The sequence below is a fragment of the Oreochromis niloticus genome, linkage group LG3, assembly GCF_001858045.2.
Source record: "Oreochromis niloticus isolate F11D_XX linkage group LG3, O_niloticus_UMD_NMBU, whole genome shotgun sequence".
Taxonomy (NCBI): Eukaryota; Metazoa; Chordata; class Actinopteri; order Cichliformes; family Cichlidae; genus Oreochromis; species Oreochromis niloticus.
The window spans coordinates 83,147,914-83,165,214 of NC_031967.2; the positions used below are offsets into that span (position 1 = coordinate 83,147,914).

Below are 17,301 nucleotides of genomic sequence, written 5' to 3' on the forward strand. Positions count from 1 at the left end.
CTAATTTTGAGTTACTGATGTTTGCATTAAGAAAATTGTGTGGTATTAGCTGTGTTTCGATTAATGTATCACATTATGTTGTTGGGAATGTTAAATGCTTCAGTGGAGGAAAGGTTTGATTTTACTAATGACTGAACATGTTATTATTAACCATAGCAGGCCACTGTAAAAAGTCAATTAACATTTATAGTGAAAAAGCAAAAAACTTAACAATATCTATGAATAACAGGGAAATTGAAGACTTAACATTTAAATGGAGATATGTAATAACACACACTGGTCCATGTGAATTGGGTTCTTTCTTGAAACGGTCAGGAATTTAAAAAGTAGAATATAGCCGACAAGGGCATGTGATAGGATGTGGTACTGGAAAAGGACAAGAGCAAAGTGAAGAAAGAAAACCTATTGTGTTTTGTGTATTTTACAAATTCAAATTAAATGGTACCACTAGACTCAGAGGATCAATATGAAAACATGATATATGCAAATTCTGTATGAAGTACATGACTGATGACTGTTCTGTCCTGAGCTTTTGTTTTCTATAGCGCCCACTTGATCACACCAATGGTTTTTCGCCACCAAAAGGAGGGTAATTGCGAATATTGGAGGGAGAAATATTATCAGTAGTGGAAAAGGTAAGCCCCGATGGGGGTGATAACACTATAGCTTTCATTTAAATTCTTATAATTTGACACCAAATAAAACTTCTCCAAAACTCTGTTGTTGTTGTAAATCTAGTTTGTCTTGCATCTGAACTGCGCAAACATAGAAGTTATTATACATGTGGTCCACTCGTTAAAGGGGGACCGAGCGCCTTAGATTTAAGAGGAAATACTGTTGTACTAGAAGAGAGCAGAACATACCGGAGAGGTTTTTTGGCTCATGTCATCAGGAGGAGATAAAACGGGAGCCTGGGCCGCTACTTAGGCGCCGTGTGAGAGAGAGAATGTGCATGTTTAGGCTTTTACGATGGTTTATGCTCAAAAGTGTTGTCCTTGCTTCAGCCCAAAGACTGAAAGAATTGGGAGAACTTAATAACTCAAGATTCTTCAAATCTTGACAACAAGCATAAAATTTTCCAAAATGTAGAGACAGAGTGGAGATCTAGATAAACATAATTTAGCGAACCACAGAACTATGGAGCGGTAGAACCTATAATATGGTAAAATAACACGCAGTAAAATGTGGACCATATTGAGTATGTTTATACTAGTGTGCAGACATTGGCTAATCTGACCAGGGAATGCAGTAAACAGGATTGTCGAAACAGTCGGCGTTAAAGTCACCTTTCACAGTCCAGACTAGGATGGCGTTGAACATGCTAAGGGTGGAGAGAGGTTGGAGTGACCAAGGTATGGTTATGTATATTTCAAAATGATACAGCTCTGGATAGCCCAGTCACCAGGGCATGGAAGGATGATAGACATTATTAAAGGAGGAGAAGAAATTTTCTGGGATTGAGGATCCTCTGGGTAAGTGGTTGATTTAAACATGCATAAATCAAAAGCTATCATTTTAGTATTGGAGGTTAATTGATTGATAATTGGCCACGTTTACAGCTGTACTGACTTGTTATAGACACAGTCTAGTTCATGTTGAAGAACTGTAATTAACAGATTGAAAACAGTGATACTAAGAGAGGAATATGCAGTGCCACACTATCAGATGCCAGTGACGGTTGGGCTCAGTGATGAATCAGGTGAGCTGGATTAATGGCTGAATAAAGACATAGATTCCCCTGCTGTGGTCAGTGAGGGAAAACCAGGGGGAATAAAAAAAAAAAGGGGGGTGTTTTTATATGTGGAGTTCATATTAGTATAGGTTTTGTTTCCAGGAAGTTCCAAGGATCCAGACTTTGCATGGAGCAACGATTTTGAGAAGATTTGACATGATGATTAAATTGATTTTATTCCTTAAACACAGGTTTGCAGGGCCGGAGCAAAATACCTGAGAGGAGGATTGCTGAAGTGTTTGGAGAGATGATATGACTAACCTTTTTTTCCCTTTGATTTCTTAAGCCCAGGTGACGCATTTAGAGGTTTATTTGGACACACATGTGAAGTCCAAATAAAAAAGGGGGGATTGAAATAAGTTTTAGGATCATTTAATGACATTTATTTTGGGTTTTTTTGATAACTTAGATATGGTAGCGCTGAGGCAGAAAATGTTATTTTTTAAAGAAAGGATTAAAATGAACTGAATTCTGTTTAGAAGATAAAATGCTGGTGTTCACAAGATGCTGTATACAAAACGTAAAGGGAAATTGTGGGAAGGATATGCTTTGGGGAAAAATAGTGAAGATTTTAGGAGTAGAAAATGTTTGGTTTCTTTTTATTTTAGGATAAGTGGTTATAATGTAGGCCTACACATACAGACATTATATAAACTTATTGTTAGGGAAGAGGAGAGCGTTTCTTAAGAGGCATAAACACACATGACAGTATTGGCCAAGGGCCTGAAATCCATTTAGCTTCTAACTGAATAGGAGTTTTGCTTGTAACTAAATTGTGTGACATGTAAAATATTGAGATAACACATGCAGCTCCACATGAGTTTTATGATATAAAATGCAGCTACAGAATAACGAACGCTTGTCGAAGTGACCAAGATTTCTTTTTTGCTTTAAACCAGGAGCAAAGGGGGGAAAGCTTATATATTTTGGTTAAGTCTGATAAAATATAATTAGAATGTACCATTACATTAAGAGCAGCAAAATGAAATAAAAGGCTGTACCAAAATAGGTTATAACACAGGAAATGTGAGTTTAAAATGAAGTTAGTGTCAACACGGAAGTTGTTTCTAGGCAGCTTTTAGTTATGATGAAATTTATTCAGGAGTGATTGATTATATGCTTAAACTTAGTTGATTAAAATGGTTGTTTTCCTTTGATCTTTTAACAGAATAAGTGTTTATGATGATTTTCTTGTTAGAGGTGACTTTAGGTCAGAGCTATGTGCAGCTGAGGCAGTACAGGACGTTGAATAGAGTGAACAACAGGAAACATGTGTGAAACCAGCGCTTTAAGACTGTTAAAATGTCGTAGATGGAGATGAGTGAAGTTTAAGACTGTATATGAACAAAAGTTAGGAGTTCAAAACATAATTAGGTTCATGTTTTTGAATAAAGAGAACAATTGAGGAACAGAGTAAGTTAGCGCCGTAGGAGGAAAAGGTGTTTTGTTTCCTTTGCAGGAGGCTTGATGGACCACGAGAGAGGGACCGAGGAAGAACCTAACCTTACCCATGGAGTGTTCTTAGGGGGGAGCTGGCATTTTATTACTGGATCACCTAGATGTCATGAGGTGGTTGTCTGATTTGCTGAGCCAGAGGACGGCTAGAGAGGGTCAGAGGAATGACACAGATGAAGTGTGGTGACCCTCTTCAAGGGTCACCAAGAGAGGGTGTGTGAGGAATTGAGGTGTTATTTTTCTGCCATTTTTATTATTTCATTTTTTTAATTCTATTTTTATTATTTTGTTATTGCTATTGCATCATAATCATATAACAAGCATTTACATTGACGCATTTATTAATAGTGATATTGCATTTAGATGTTTAAACATATTGGCACCCAATTAAGCTTTATTACAGGTGCAGTTATAACCACTTTAAACTGTTGAGTTGGATTTATAATCTTAAATGTTTATATGCAGACTGCAGTGTGAAAGAGTAACTCTGTGCCAAAATAAGACAGGAAGTTACATGTTTTTGAAGTTACATGCTTTGCAGGAAGTGAAACCAAAACCTGAGTGAAAGTTATTCTGAGGAGCTAGTCGGCAGGTGAAATGGGGTGCGATTGTGGTTAGCACATACACACACACACACACACACACACACACACACACACACACACACACACACACACACACACACACACACACACACACTTAGTTAGAGGGATCATTTATAGGGGAAAGTTTAAATTGTTTTGCTTGGGGTTGCTTTCAGACTATATTAGGAGGAGCGAACATATTGGCAACTTTTGAAACTGTTGGAACTTCTGTTATGAAAATGATTATAATCATTTATACATAATTGCATTTTGTGCTTATTAAAGAGCTGTCGCTCCTTGGTCAAGTGAGGGTCAAAAACTTTTGGTTGGCGTTATGATCAGCCAATCTACTGTGAGTTTGACTGGAGCTGTGGAAAGTTCGCAACACACGCTTACAAGACATGTATATCAGGTTATTTTTATGATCTTTTATTTGTTTACATTCTTTGATTAAGTTTTAAGTAGTACCATTTAAGTAAGACATTTATTCAATATATTACACATCAGTTTCAGTTGTGTATGTGCTGGCCTTTGTCTGGGGAGAAGGTGAGAGGTGAGACAAAGTGCACCTGCGGTGGTGACATAATCACATACATACACATAGTAGTAGGCCCATTTTGTGGTAAAGAGTTCAGATTTAATTCTGCTATAACTGTAAGAGTGCCGGCGTACGCAACCGAGCTGTTTCAGGAAACCGATCTGCTGGTTCCAGCGATAAGTGACAGCGGTGTGGGGGAAAACATCTGCATGGAGGCGAAGACGCGATGTTCTTTTAATTGTGTCCCAAGTTGTTAAATAGAACATTTGTGGTTTTGTGATGACGCAACGAGGGGGGGTCACTAAATATACTCTGATGCATATAAAACTAGTTTGATGTTAGGAGGATGAGATTGTGGGGCTCTCTGCTTACAGAGTCAGCTCATTCTCCCACGCGTGTCTTTTCATTAAAATCATCGTCTTTACCTTTTGGACCAGTGTGGTTACTTGCATTCCGCCTGTATTTACTTCCCTATATTCTGAACCTTAACAGACTATAACACTGTAACACTATATACTCTCTGCCTGGGAACCCCCCCATGACTGAACAGTGAATCTGAAAGTAAACTGGTGTTTGCAGTGTGCTGCTTTATGTGTCTGCAGTCTGACTGAGGATCAGATCTAACTGGATTTTGACTGCAGGATGAAGATTCTGCTGCTCCTCTTACTCAATAAGAAAGATGCTCTGATCTTCTGCATGCAAACACACACACAGACACACAGACACACACACGTCTGTAACTTGAGGTCATATTGTAACGACGGCACTGATGACTGCTCTGTGTATTCTCCTGAATGAAGACCCTCTCTCTGCAGCTTTCACGAAGGGAGGACCAAATCAATCAGGACTTAAATTAATTTTAAATTAATGTCACAAACCATTTTAGGCACAAATACTTTTGCCTGAAATGGTGCTTTATGTCTTTAATTACATGTACATTTTTATGTAATTGTGTTTCTGTAGCCACACTATAAAGCTGCTCTAACCCTACACATACCATCCCCCAAAAATCCTTATTCAGTCCTGACAGAAAACTCTATTATTAAATTATAACCTGGCTACTACTACTATTACTAGTAGTAGTAGTAGCCAGGTTAAGGTCATGGGTTATTGACTAACCCTTCCAATAGTCAATAGGAATGTAGACATGGACCAGACTCAGGGTGGTCAGGGTAGTTTTAAATGAGCAAGAATTAAAGTAAACAAATGAATTCTAGTAACTAGCACTGTTCTGCAGTACAATTATGTTTAAAGAAAAAAATGTGTGTCATCTTTTTCAGAACAGTTAAATTATAACTATTATAAACATTGACTAATATCACTGTTTTCTCTCATTCAAATGAATCTCCTTTAGTTTTAGCTTCAGTTTGCTCAGTTTAGTTTTTTTAAGTCTCAGTTCTCGTTTGCCTTTTGTTTTTTAGCGTCACCAAGCCATTAATAGACAGCTCATTTTAAAAATGACTTTTTTTTGCAAGTGTCTGCTTTTGTTTTCACTCTCCACTCCTCATGGTCCACCAGCTCAGACCATCAAATAGGTGTGAAAATCCCTGATGCTGAATTGATCACTTGTAAACTGAACCCATCTTTGCATCTGTAGTAAGAGTTTGAACTTTCACCTCTTTTACATTTGGGTCCTCATTTTCCCAGCATGCCACAGCAGTGGAGGTGTACAAGGGGGCTGCGTCTGTGCTGCTGCCCTGTCAGCTACTAGCTGCTCCCAGTGAGTTCACAGCAGCAGTGTGGGATCGCAAGGACCTCAACATCCCAACAGTCCATGTTCGTGTGAAGAGTGGTGATGATTTGGATGACCAAAACCAGCGTTACACCAACCGAACATCAATGCGTGCTGATGCTCTGCAAACTGGAAACCTCAGCCTCACTCTGAGAAACCCGACAGTCTCTGACAGTGGAACCTACACCTGCATCCTCCGCATCACTGGACGAGATGTGAGCTGGACTTACTTACAACTGAAGGTCACAGGTCAGTGATGTAGACAGAGGTTAGAGGAGACGTGAACTCTAAATTCATCAAAATCTGCTGGATGATGTTCAGGTTATTTGTGCTTGTGTTAATTACAGAACCTCCTCCTCCACCTCCTCCAGTCTGGCCCAAAGTTCTCTCAGCTGTCTTGGTTCCTGTGGTTGTCCTGGCTATTTGGTGTGGTATCGACATGTTTTGTGGCTATAAAAGGCTGAAAAATAAAGAGGGTATGTAGGAGTGTATTACTTAGTTCTACAGTGTTTCATTCTTTGAGTGTAATATTTCGCAGCACTTCTCAGTTTTGTTACCCCTGTTTCTGGTTCTGTTTCTTGATTGATGTTAGTTCCCTTTTGTGATCTCTTTGTTATTTGTATCCCTGCTTCAAAACAAAACTTAAAAGCATCGGGTGACATTGCACATTGCTCATAACAGAGAGAAGGTTCAGAAAGGAACCTGTTAAAGGATCCGTGCTGCTGATGCTGTGCAGCTCATGTTGTGCTTGGTTGTTCTTTCAGTTCATGAGGTGGAGGTGGGTTCAGGTGTGGAGTTTGCCAATCTGCCCTGCAAAGCCACAGTTCACCTGTCTAAGGTAAATAAGATTGTGTGGAAGGACAGACAGAGATGGCAGGAACGTCCATGTGTATCAGAAAGACTCTAAGCAGCCTGAAAAACCGCACAGACATTACAGGAACCGAACAGAAATGATTGAAGACCTCAGTCTGACCCTGACATACCCCACAGAAACTGACACAGACACCTTCACCATCTACGACAGGAAGGAAAAAGTCCTTATGGAGAAAAAAGTGGAGCTGAAAGTCAGAGGTCAGTGCTGCAGATGATTCTTATTCACAGATTGTGTGTGGAAGTTTGATGGTTTGGAGGAACTAATGAAGTTACTTTTGGGAAATCGATGGAAGAGAAACTGTTCAATATCAGCAGTTAATGAGACGGCCATGCTTGAATATAAGTTTGAAAAGTTAGAAACTAAAGAGAAAACTAAAGAGAACTAAAGAGAAACTTGTTAGAAACAAGTTAGAAACTACGGTTATTCTGTCTAAAATTTTAAATTGTTTTATGATGGGAAATTTATGGGTGACAAATATGCAAAAACAAAAAACAAAAACATATTTATGATTGAAAGCATCTGCAAGTGATCTATTGGAGATTATGTATCTGAATTTCTGGAGCAGGACCACACCTCTAAACACTCTCCTTCCGGTTGCCCCAGGGTGGCTGTGGCTACAACGTAGCTGCCATCACCATCACCAGTGTGTGAATGTGTGTCTGAATGGGTGGATGCCTGGATATGTAAAGCGCTTTGGGGTCCTTAGGGACTAGTAAAGCGCTGTACAAATACAGGCCTATTTAGTACATGTGGATGTGCCCAGCCCTGGAGCCGCTGTCAGTCCCCTTCGAGGCCTTCCCCAAACCGCAGCTCAATTCATGTCCAAGCATTCACCTTTACCTACTAAAATACTGTTAACCCTATAACGAGGACGTGGGCCCAACCAGTGAAACCGAAAAACTGGTGGATTAAAATATAATTCAAACAAAATCAAAAAAGTACATGTTGTCCTCTCAGACTGTCAGGTAGAAGTGAAGGAGGGGGCGGAGTCTGTCCTGCTGCCCTTTCAAACCACAGCAAACCTGCCTAGAGACACTGAAGTGATGTGGAAACGTCATGAACCCGAATACATGAAGGTCCACGTGTATGAGAACGGCTGTGACCATCCTGACAAACAGGACAACCATTACAAAGGTCGCACTAAGATGAAGAAAGACCTGCTGACCACCGGAGACCTCAGTCTGACCCTGCAACACCCCACGGAGGGTGACAGTGGGAGATACGGCTGTGAGGTCAACAACAAGGACGCCTGGAGATACAAGAGGGTGTGGCTCACAGTCACAGGTTAGTTAGTGAGTTAGTTCATGATTATTCATGTTGGTTTATTTGCTTGTTTGTGTGACTCTCTTCTGTTTCCTCTGCAGGGAATAATCAGGCCAAGAAACAAACACAACATCAGGATCAGCTCCAATGATCAATCAGTTTGATGTGTTTGTTTGGTTATTAATCTGATTTCAGTGAAGGACATCATGAATAGACAGTGGATGAAGGGTTGAAGATGCTGTCAGCTGATACTTTGTTTGTACTTTGTTCGGCTGTATTATTCTCAGTGAGGTCAACATTGTGTCCTCATATTTGGCTGTTCTCAGTATGATTAGACAAGTAACTTGTAAAAGCTAAAATGGGTCACTTTACTGTTGATTATGTTTATTTGTTTGATGATGTTTATTTGTTTGATGATGTTTATTTTTATTGTTTCAGTAACATGAACAAAGTACCGTGCAAGGAATAATCAATATCATCTGCATTTGATGTGAAAGACGGTAAAGCACAATTTACACATTTGTTCAATGAACATTTTATATAGACTAATGTACACAAGAGTTTATCAAATAAAGAGTATTTATACATGCATTTTTCTCTGCTTATGCTCACACTGTGCGGTTTTTGGCCCATTTTGAGCCGATTCTTGAGTCGTGCGACCGTTTTGGTGATCGGCCCGATTTTGGCCTTCACCGTGTGTCGTGCATCGTGTAGTATACATGGGGTAAAGAGAAGCGATTAACACCTCACGACCAGCTCCCGATCATCAATCTCTTGGTCGTGAGGATTTCAAACCTGTTTAAAATCCTCGCGACTGTCGTGAGGGTGTCACTGCAGCTTCTCACACTGCGCACGTGCAAACACAAATGTCAGCGAAAAAGACGGTGCAGCACGGCAGTGCAGCGTGTGATCTGGATACAAGCGATGGAGGCACAACTTGTAGAACTTTGGAAAGCTCACCCGAGCCTTTTCGATGTGGCCTCACAAAATTATCACGACCACAACAACCGTGAAAATAGTTGGATCTACATTGCTGCTCAATCACAGCTGCCTGATCAATGTTTTTCCTCAGCCATTTAGCAAAGTTGATGGTGTGTGTGTGTCTGTGTGAGTGAAACACAGAGAGGGAGAGCGAGGGACAGATTTTCTGTTATAACCTTCATTTTATGAACGCACAGTGTGAGCACTCAGGTCGCATCAGAGCATCGGGCCGTATAGTGTGAGACCTGCATCGTGACCTATGAACTTCTAACCCCTGCGAGTCAATCGTGCAGTTTGAGCAGAAGCTGAATAACGTGACTGAAAAAATCTGCCCAGAATCCGCCCAGCTTTACCCAATTCAGATTCAGGAGGGCAAAAGTTGGAGCACATCCTGAACACGCTGCCAGTCTAAAGTTCCTGTCATAGCACATATTACTTAGTTACATATTACACAGCACCAAATCACAACAACAGTTACCTCAAGGTGCTTTATATTGTAAGGTAGACCCTACAATGTTACAGAAAACCCAACAATCATATGACCAAGCAACAGTGGGAAGGAAAAACTCCCATTTATCCATTCTTTATTTTTTGTCAAGAAATTATACAGACTTGTACACATTATATGCATCTTACACGACATTAGATTTTGCAAACCAATTTGGCTTTTATTTTAAACGAAAGAGCAGTCACAGTCTGTGGTGGCAGACCGTGGAGTTGCAGGAAAAAGCGGACCCAAATACAGGACTCTTATGATGAACAGTAAATTCATTACCAGTGAGGCAATGAAGAACAACTATATACAATCCCAGCACTGTGGCCACCGTGACGATTTTCCGTGAATCCCACACAGAGCATGTGTCCATGAAAAAGCTGAAAACAGCAACTCCAAAAAACTCAACTCCCTTGAAAACACACTGAGCTCCCAATTCCAGTTTAGACTTAAGCTGACTGGAGCTCAGAGTGTGGCTGACTTTTGGTGCATTTCAACCATTCATATTGCATATTACAGGATGTATCACCTACTTTTTTTTTTTCCCGCCTGTCCCATTTGGTTCTTTTGCCATCAGAATTATTGTCTAAAGGCCAAGAAAGATGCCCAACAGATTTACTTTACCAAATTGACCATGGCTGTATTGGTCCATTTGATTCACCTTTGTTTTTATTATTTATTTTACTTTATTTTCACTTGCTACACACGGGACAGACATGACTGGGGGAAAGAAAAGGGAGAAAGAAAGAGAGGTAGGCAAAGAAAAGCAGCGGGAAGAGGAACGGTGACAAAGGGCAAAAATCAGAAACCAAACATACAAAAAATACATATCAATCACCTGGATCACCTGTTGAGAAAAAAAAATAGAAAACAAGCCAAAAAAAGAGAGCAATATAATAAATAACATCATCATGATGATCTATGTGAATATAACAGCAAATACTAAATATTGAATATTATTGTGCAGCACGTACGATGATGCTTTGAGGTAGCAGCCAAAAAGGGTGTAGTTTGTGTCTGTGAGCACCTGTGTGTATGTAACCCTTCTGGAGTCGTTACAGGACACTAGGACCAGTTAGGTGCGATTACTAGAGTAGTAACAAGTGTAGCGTGTAATAAAGACCAGAGACCAGGTAATAAGTTTAAATTGCCGGCTTATTATTTTGTAAAGACAGAGAATAGACAGTTGACTCACATTACATAAAACATTCAACACAGCATTTAAGGGAAACAAGATATTTCTTTCCCTTTTTAGTTCAGTAATTTCTGTTAATTTATCCTGTTTATCTCAAAACCTTTTATTTGGCTTTAAAAGGATATTATGTTCAGTCTAAGTTATTGTCTTATTTATTTCAAGTTCTAAGTTTGAGTTTATCCTTTAATCTATTTGAGTTAACACTGTGTTATTTTAAATCAAGTTTAGTTCTTTAGGCCCAAGATTTAATTTAATTTTGGTCTAGTTCACCTTTAGATTTCAACCATTTCTTATTTTGTTTTAACCCATCAAAATTATTTACATTTCTGTTAACACCATTACAGCGTTAAAATGTAGAGTTGACCAAAAATAAATTACAAAAAACAAAAAATGTAAAAGACTGAAAACAATTCAGCAAAAGGCTGAAAAACCCTTAAAACAACCAAACAAACAAAAGAAAAGTTGTCTCTGTGTCCTTTAACTATTAATCCCAGAATTACTCTGAATGTTTATCCGGTGCTTTGAGAGTCTCTGTTCTTTTGCAGAGGTGTATGGATTAATAGGGCTTTCGAGCATGATGTCACGGGAGAGGGGCCACGCCCCCTCCCGCCATGACAGTAGGCCAGACAAAGCACACGGAAGCGTCAGCTGGTTCGTATGTACTGTGTTGTCGGTTGCAACGGTAGATCACACGATAGGGAAGGCAAGAAGCAGGAAAATGGGCTCTCTTTTCATCGTTTCCCCTCCTAGAGGCAACGGGAGGGATCTCATGTATCCGATATTACTAAACGAAGACGTCAGGCTTGGATTGCAGCAGTCAGACGAGCAGATATCGAGTTCTCTGCCATCCCCAAACCTGAGAATTCATGTTGAGCGAGTAATAGGTACTTTGCGTAACAAGTTCAAAATGCTACACGCTACAATCCGATTACTCATATCATGTGAGGGTGAAGACACAACACTGCTTGATAAGAATGCTTGATAAGAATGTTGTGCTGTGTTTTGCTGAATATGTGCCCCAGTGTGGTTGTCAAACCAGGGCCAAATGAAACTTGCTCTTGTTGAATATTCATAAAACTGCTGTGTTGCATGTACAGTTCACTGTAAATAATTGTACTTTCTGTAAAGTGGTTTCAATAAAACAAAAAAAAGTATCTTTATTTTTTGTTATTATTTATTGTTGAACTTCAAAATACTCCATAATATTTATGCATACAGATAACCAAATATCAAGGCAAGGTGTATAGCCACACAATGCACAATTGCATCAAACTGACATTGAGGTATGGCAACTAAAGTTGCTGCTCCTTCATTGTTTGACCGTATGTCACTTTATGAGCAGTCTTCAGATGATTATAATGGATTGGATTTCATATAGCGCTTTTCAAGGCACCCAAAGCGCTTTACAATGCCACTATTCATTCACATTCACGCTGACAGAAGCGAGGCCAGTAAAGTGTCTTGCCCAAGGACACAACAACCAGGACAGAGAGCCCGGCGACCTTCCGGTTGCAGATACGCTTCCAACCCCCTGAGCCATGGTCGCCCGATTGAATAACTTTGCAGTTTTGCTCTGTGGTGCAGCTACCACCATAGACCGTAAGACCGTAGCAAAGTTTATACATTATGTCTACTTGATCCATGTCTGACTCCGTGAACCCATCATGTTTCCACACCACTGAAGTCATTTTACCTCTCTTTTCAACAACGACATTTTTTCTTCAGCAGCCGTTATCCTCTCCTCTCAAAATAACTTCTGCTTAATTAAAATGTGAAATAATTAATTAAATAAGTATTTTTGACACATTTAATGAATTAATTTTTGACACATCTAATTAATTATGTAATTGTTTCACATTTTAATTAATTATTGCTACATTTAAATAATCATTTAATTGTGTATTTAATTAATTCATTTTGGCACAGTTGACTCCTTCAGGTCTCACCATGAAATAATTTTAACTGTCAACCTCACCCATCAAACCCAGGGGGCGGGGTTAACGCTGATCGAGTCAAAACCATTTCTTTGGCCTGGTGGCCATTGTTTTTAGCACACAACAACCTGCATGTTGAAACTAACAGAACTGAACTTTGAAAAACCCTGTTTGTGTGTCAAGAAATACCATTTTAATACTTTTTAGCCGAGAATGTAGTGGTTTAATCTTCATATATCTGGTCGGTTTGTCAAGATAGAGCCTCTTTGCAAAAGTGCTTTGATGATTTTGGAGATGTACCTCGGGCTGTGGGTGGACAACAAACTGTACTGATCATGCAACACAGAGAAATTGTATAAAGAAGCCCAAAGCCGACTGTACTTCCTCAGGAGGCTGAGGTCTTTTAACATCTGCAGGAAGCTCCTGAGGATGTTTTACCAGTCAGTGGTTGCTGGAGTACTTTTCTATGCTGTAGTGTGCTGGGAGAGCAGCACAGCAAAGAAGGACTCATCCAGGCTGGAAAACCTGATCAGGAAGCCTGGCTCTGTGGTCGGCATGAAGCTGGACACTCTGGTGACAGTGACAGAGAAAAGGACACTAAAGAAACTGCTGGATATTATGGACAATGCTGGGCATCCTCTGCACACGGCCATAAACAACCAGAGGAGTCTGTTCAGTGACAAGTTGCTTCTCCCAAAGACAAGAACCAGCAGACTTAAAAACTCCTTTGTCCCACAAGCCATCAGACTGTTTAACTCCTCTCTGAAGGGGAGAGGGAGGGGAAAGGAGGGGGGAACAACTAAGCTGTAGTGCCTTTTCACTTCACTGTGCAATACCTTTTGTGCAATACTTTTGTTAATAGTCAACGGTGCAATAGACTTCAATACTTGAAAGGTGCAATTCACTTGTATTTTCACTTGTATTTTATTTTTATTTTTTATTCCTATTTATTCTATTTATCCCCTTCGTATATTTTATTTATATATGTCTCTGTATTTATATGTATGTATATGTAATATTCTGCTGTCAAAGGAATTTGCAAAGAAAAGCGTCTGGACTTCTTTAAGTTGCTTGAAGACGTTTCACCTCTCATCTGAGAAGCTTCTTCTGCTGGTTTAGTTCTCTAAGCCTGAGGGAAAAAAGAAGGAACACACACATGTAAAGGAAGCACTCAAAACATGCGGTTATCCTAACTGGGCGTTCATAAAGTCAGCAAAGAGGCACAGAAAAGAAGATCAGACACCAGCGAGGGAGGATAAGAAAGACAGACGCAACAACGTTGTCATCCCTTATGTAGCCGGTGTATCAGAGAAACTCAGGAGAGTTTTCTCCAAGCACGACATCCCAGCAACACACTCAGACAGAAACTGGTTCACCCGAAAGACAAAACTCCAAAACACAGACTTAACAACGTGGTGTATGCTGTACAGTGCAGTGAGGAATGCCCAGACCTCTACATTGGAGAGACCAAACAGCCACTTCACAAGCGCATGGCACAACATAGAAGAGCCACCTCCACAGGACAAGACTCAGCAGTCCATCTGCATCTAAAGGACAAAGGTCACTCTTTCGAGGTTGCCAATGTTCACATATTGGACAGAGAGGACAGATGGTTTGAAAGAGGAGTGAAAGAAGCCATTTACGTCCACTGTGAGCGACCATCTTTGAACAGAGGCGGTGGTTTACGACACCAACTGTCTGCCATCTATAATCCAGTTTTGAGTTCCCTCCCCAGACGCCTTAACGCCCACTCACATCCTGGGCTAGACTGGCCTTTTTAGACAGGAATTTTGGGTTTTCATGAGTTATGTATGCCAAAATCATCAATATTAAAACAATGAAAGGCTTGAACTACTTCAGTTGTGTGTAATGAATCTAAAATATATGAAAGTCTAATGTTTATCAGTACATTACAGGAAATAATGAACTTTATCACAATATGCTAATTTTTTGAGAAGGACCTGTACAGGCACACTGATACAAGCATCCATTCCCACCCTCATGCTCTCATATGCAATTACTCAACACTCACCCAACGTGGAGACAGACATAAAGAGACACTGTACACACAATCACACTCCTCAAGCGTACTCTAAGCCCCTGGTCTAGGTACCCTTGCCCCTGGAGGGGGAAACTGCACCCAGACCCAGGTAGTGTTACCCTTTTCCCTGGGGTGGAGAGAAGCAGACTGCTCGGCAGCAGCAGGGAGGCCCCACATTCCAGACCCCAATCGGACGGCCAACTCCTCCTCCTAGCCCCCCCTGCTCCAGCAGGCTGCAGAGATAAGACACGCTTCGAGCACAGGCTCCAGCCATCCATTTACTCCAATAATAACCCCGTCGAGGCGAAACATGACGCCTTGAAGTACAATCTAACTGGAGAACCAGGGACCCTCTCCCCCGACGTGTTTTTCTCCGTAATTTAATGCTTTCTTTTAATGACATCGGTAACATTTCTCAACAAAAACACATGAAAGTATCACTGATAATTCAACAATAAAATCGCTTCATGTTGTGGCCATCACACAGTGTTTTCCAAAGTGATTCACGATCTGAAAGTGCGCAGATTTAACGTACATAATCCTTTCTTAGGTTTATTATTTTTATTTCACACGTAAAACACATTTATAGTTTTATTCACCACTCCTGTTAGTTTTGGATGCGCTCGGCTCCAACCAATCAGACCAATTTACGCTAACGGCGCACTAATTACATAACTGCACGCTACCCATAATTCTCAACTGCCGTTGCTATGGAAATGAGGAAAATGAGCCGCTTGGCGCTACCCGTTATTCCTATATTTATTCTAAAATAATAATCACTGAATATTATCATCCTAATACGAAAGTAAACTGGCCTGGTGTTTAATGATGCAATTACAAACTAGCAAATTTTATTTGTTTTATTATTATTAATATTATTATTATTTTTTACATATTACAATATTTATCTACAGAGCGCCTTTAGTGACACGTCAACAGGTCTTAAGCAAGCCGATTGGATGGGTTTTACTGCAATGCATCTTGGGATTTGTAGTAAATGTATGTTTCCTGCCCTGATGTGATTTTTCAACACGAGTCAGATCCTAGCTAAGTAAGTTGTGATAAACTGTTGGTAATTTGCATGTTCACCCAAATATTAATCAGCTCATATCAAACTTGAAATGTTTTCACAGAGCAATATGTGTACCAAGACAACTACTTCTACAAAAGTTTATATATCTTTTTTTCTTTTGTGATGTATTCTCATGTGTAAGACACTTGCTTGGCAACCCAGCTAATGTTATTACTGCTCTATTTTAGCAATGCATCTTTTCTATAATTAATTCAGTATTTTTCACCCTATTCTCGTAATTAATCAATATTAATGACTTTAATCTTGTAACTGACTTTTTTTTCTAAATATGGTGTAAAACTGCCTCGTAATATTATTTATTTCTATGGTCAGAAATTATTTTTGTAATCTTCTCACCAAAACAGACCTGAAATAATCCCTACATGTTCCATTTTCATTTGCAGGAATGAGAAAGCCAAAAACCAAACCATGCCCTTCCTCTCAGGCTCCAAACACCTGCAACAGGAAGATGTGCAGTGGATGCCTGGACAGCCTGAAGCCATGAAGTAAGAAACTAACAAGACATGAATATACACATAAAATATTTATTCATAAAAGAGCATAAAAAAGTTATTCACATCAGAATAACATCGTCACACTAAAGACATCAAACTAGAAAAAAACTTCAACTATTTTAAGCTACCTCTGATTTTTAAATTAATTGGCTATTAACTGAGAGACAAAACATTTCAAGATGGATAATTTAGAACAGTTTAGAATAGAATAGAATAGAATAGAATTCAACGTTATTATCATTGCACAAGTCACAGGTACAGGGCAACAAAATGCAGTTTGCATCCATCCAGAAGTGCTTTAGCCATGATATAGATACATTACAATACATATTAGCAATAATATAGATATGTAAGTATATTACAGAAATGGGTCTATTATGGTATGTTATAATGTACACGGTATGAAGTATGTTATGAATATGCTATAACTATAAGTATGTACAGGCTGTAGTGAGTACAAGCTATGTACAGGCTATGAACAGGATATAAATATGAAAAACGATAAAGAATATGAAATAAATAACTTTACAGAAATATGAGATATACAGCTACACAGAAATGTGAACTATGCAGGTTATAAACAGTTTAAAACATCAACTGATTGAATGCATGAATCTGAAAACGTGTTTCTGAGGGAGAGAGACAGATATGTACAGACTGAACTATCTGTTAGACAGTCAGAGTGTTTCTCTAACAGGGGGACACTCTTTACACTCCACTCAGCACAGGGACACTGACGAACCAAACCACAGTCCAAACCCAGGATAAACAGGTTCAGTGAATGTGGTGTTGAAGGTGTGGAGGTGGATCAGAGTGTCAGAGGAGACTCTGTAGAAGGACAGAGTGCCAGCAGGACAGTCCACATACACTGCTGCTCTGTTAGAGACAGAGG

The 17,301-nt window shown here is 39.6% G+C and overlaps 2 protein-coding genes across 2 annotated transcripts; both read left to right on the forward strand.

The window, feature by feature from the left end:
* The first annotated feature begins 1,690 nt into the window (after positions 1 to 1,690).
* On the forward strand, positions 1,691 to 6,948 carry LOC102081576 (uncharacterized). Its single transcript, XM_019351837.1, has 4 exons — positions 1,691 to 1,699; positions 5,957 to 6,290; positions 6,389 to 6,517; positions 6,806 to 6,948. Exons 1-4 carry the CDS (start codon positions 1,691 to 1,693, stop codon positions 6,946 to 6,948), a joined length of 615 nt encoding a protein of 204 aa, XP_019207382.1.
* A 12-nt stretch (positions 6,949 to 6,960) lies between these two features.
* Positions 6,961 to 8,470, forward strand: LOC109201223 (butyrophilin-like protein 2). The gene is made up of 3 exons (XM_019356838.2): positions 6,961 to 7,112; positions 7,873 to 8,199; positions 8,280 to 8,470. Exons 1-3 carry the CDS (start codon positions 6,992 to 6,994, stop codon positions 8,327 to 8,329), a joined length of 498 nt encoding a protein of 165 aa, XP_019212383.2. The 5' UTR covers positions 6,961 to 6,991; the 3' UTR covers positions 8,330 to 8,470.
* Positions 8,471 to 17,301: the final 8,831 nt, after the last annotated feature.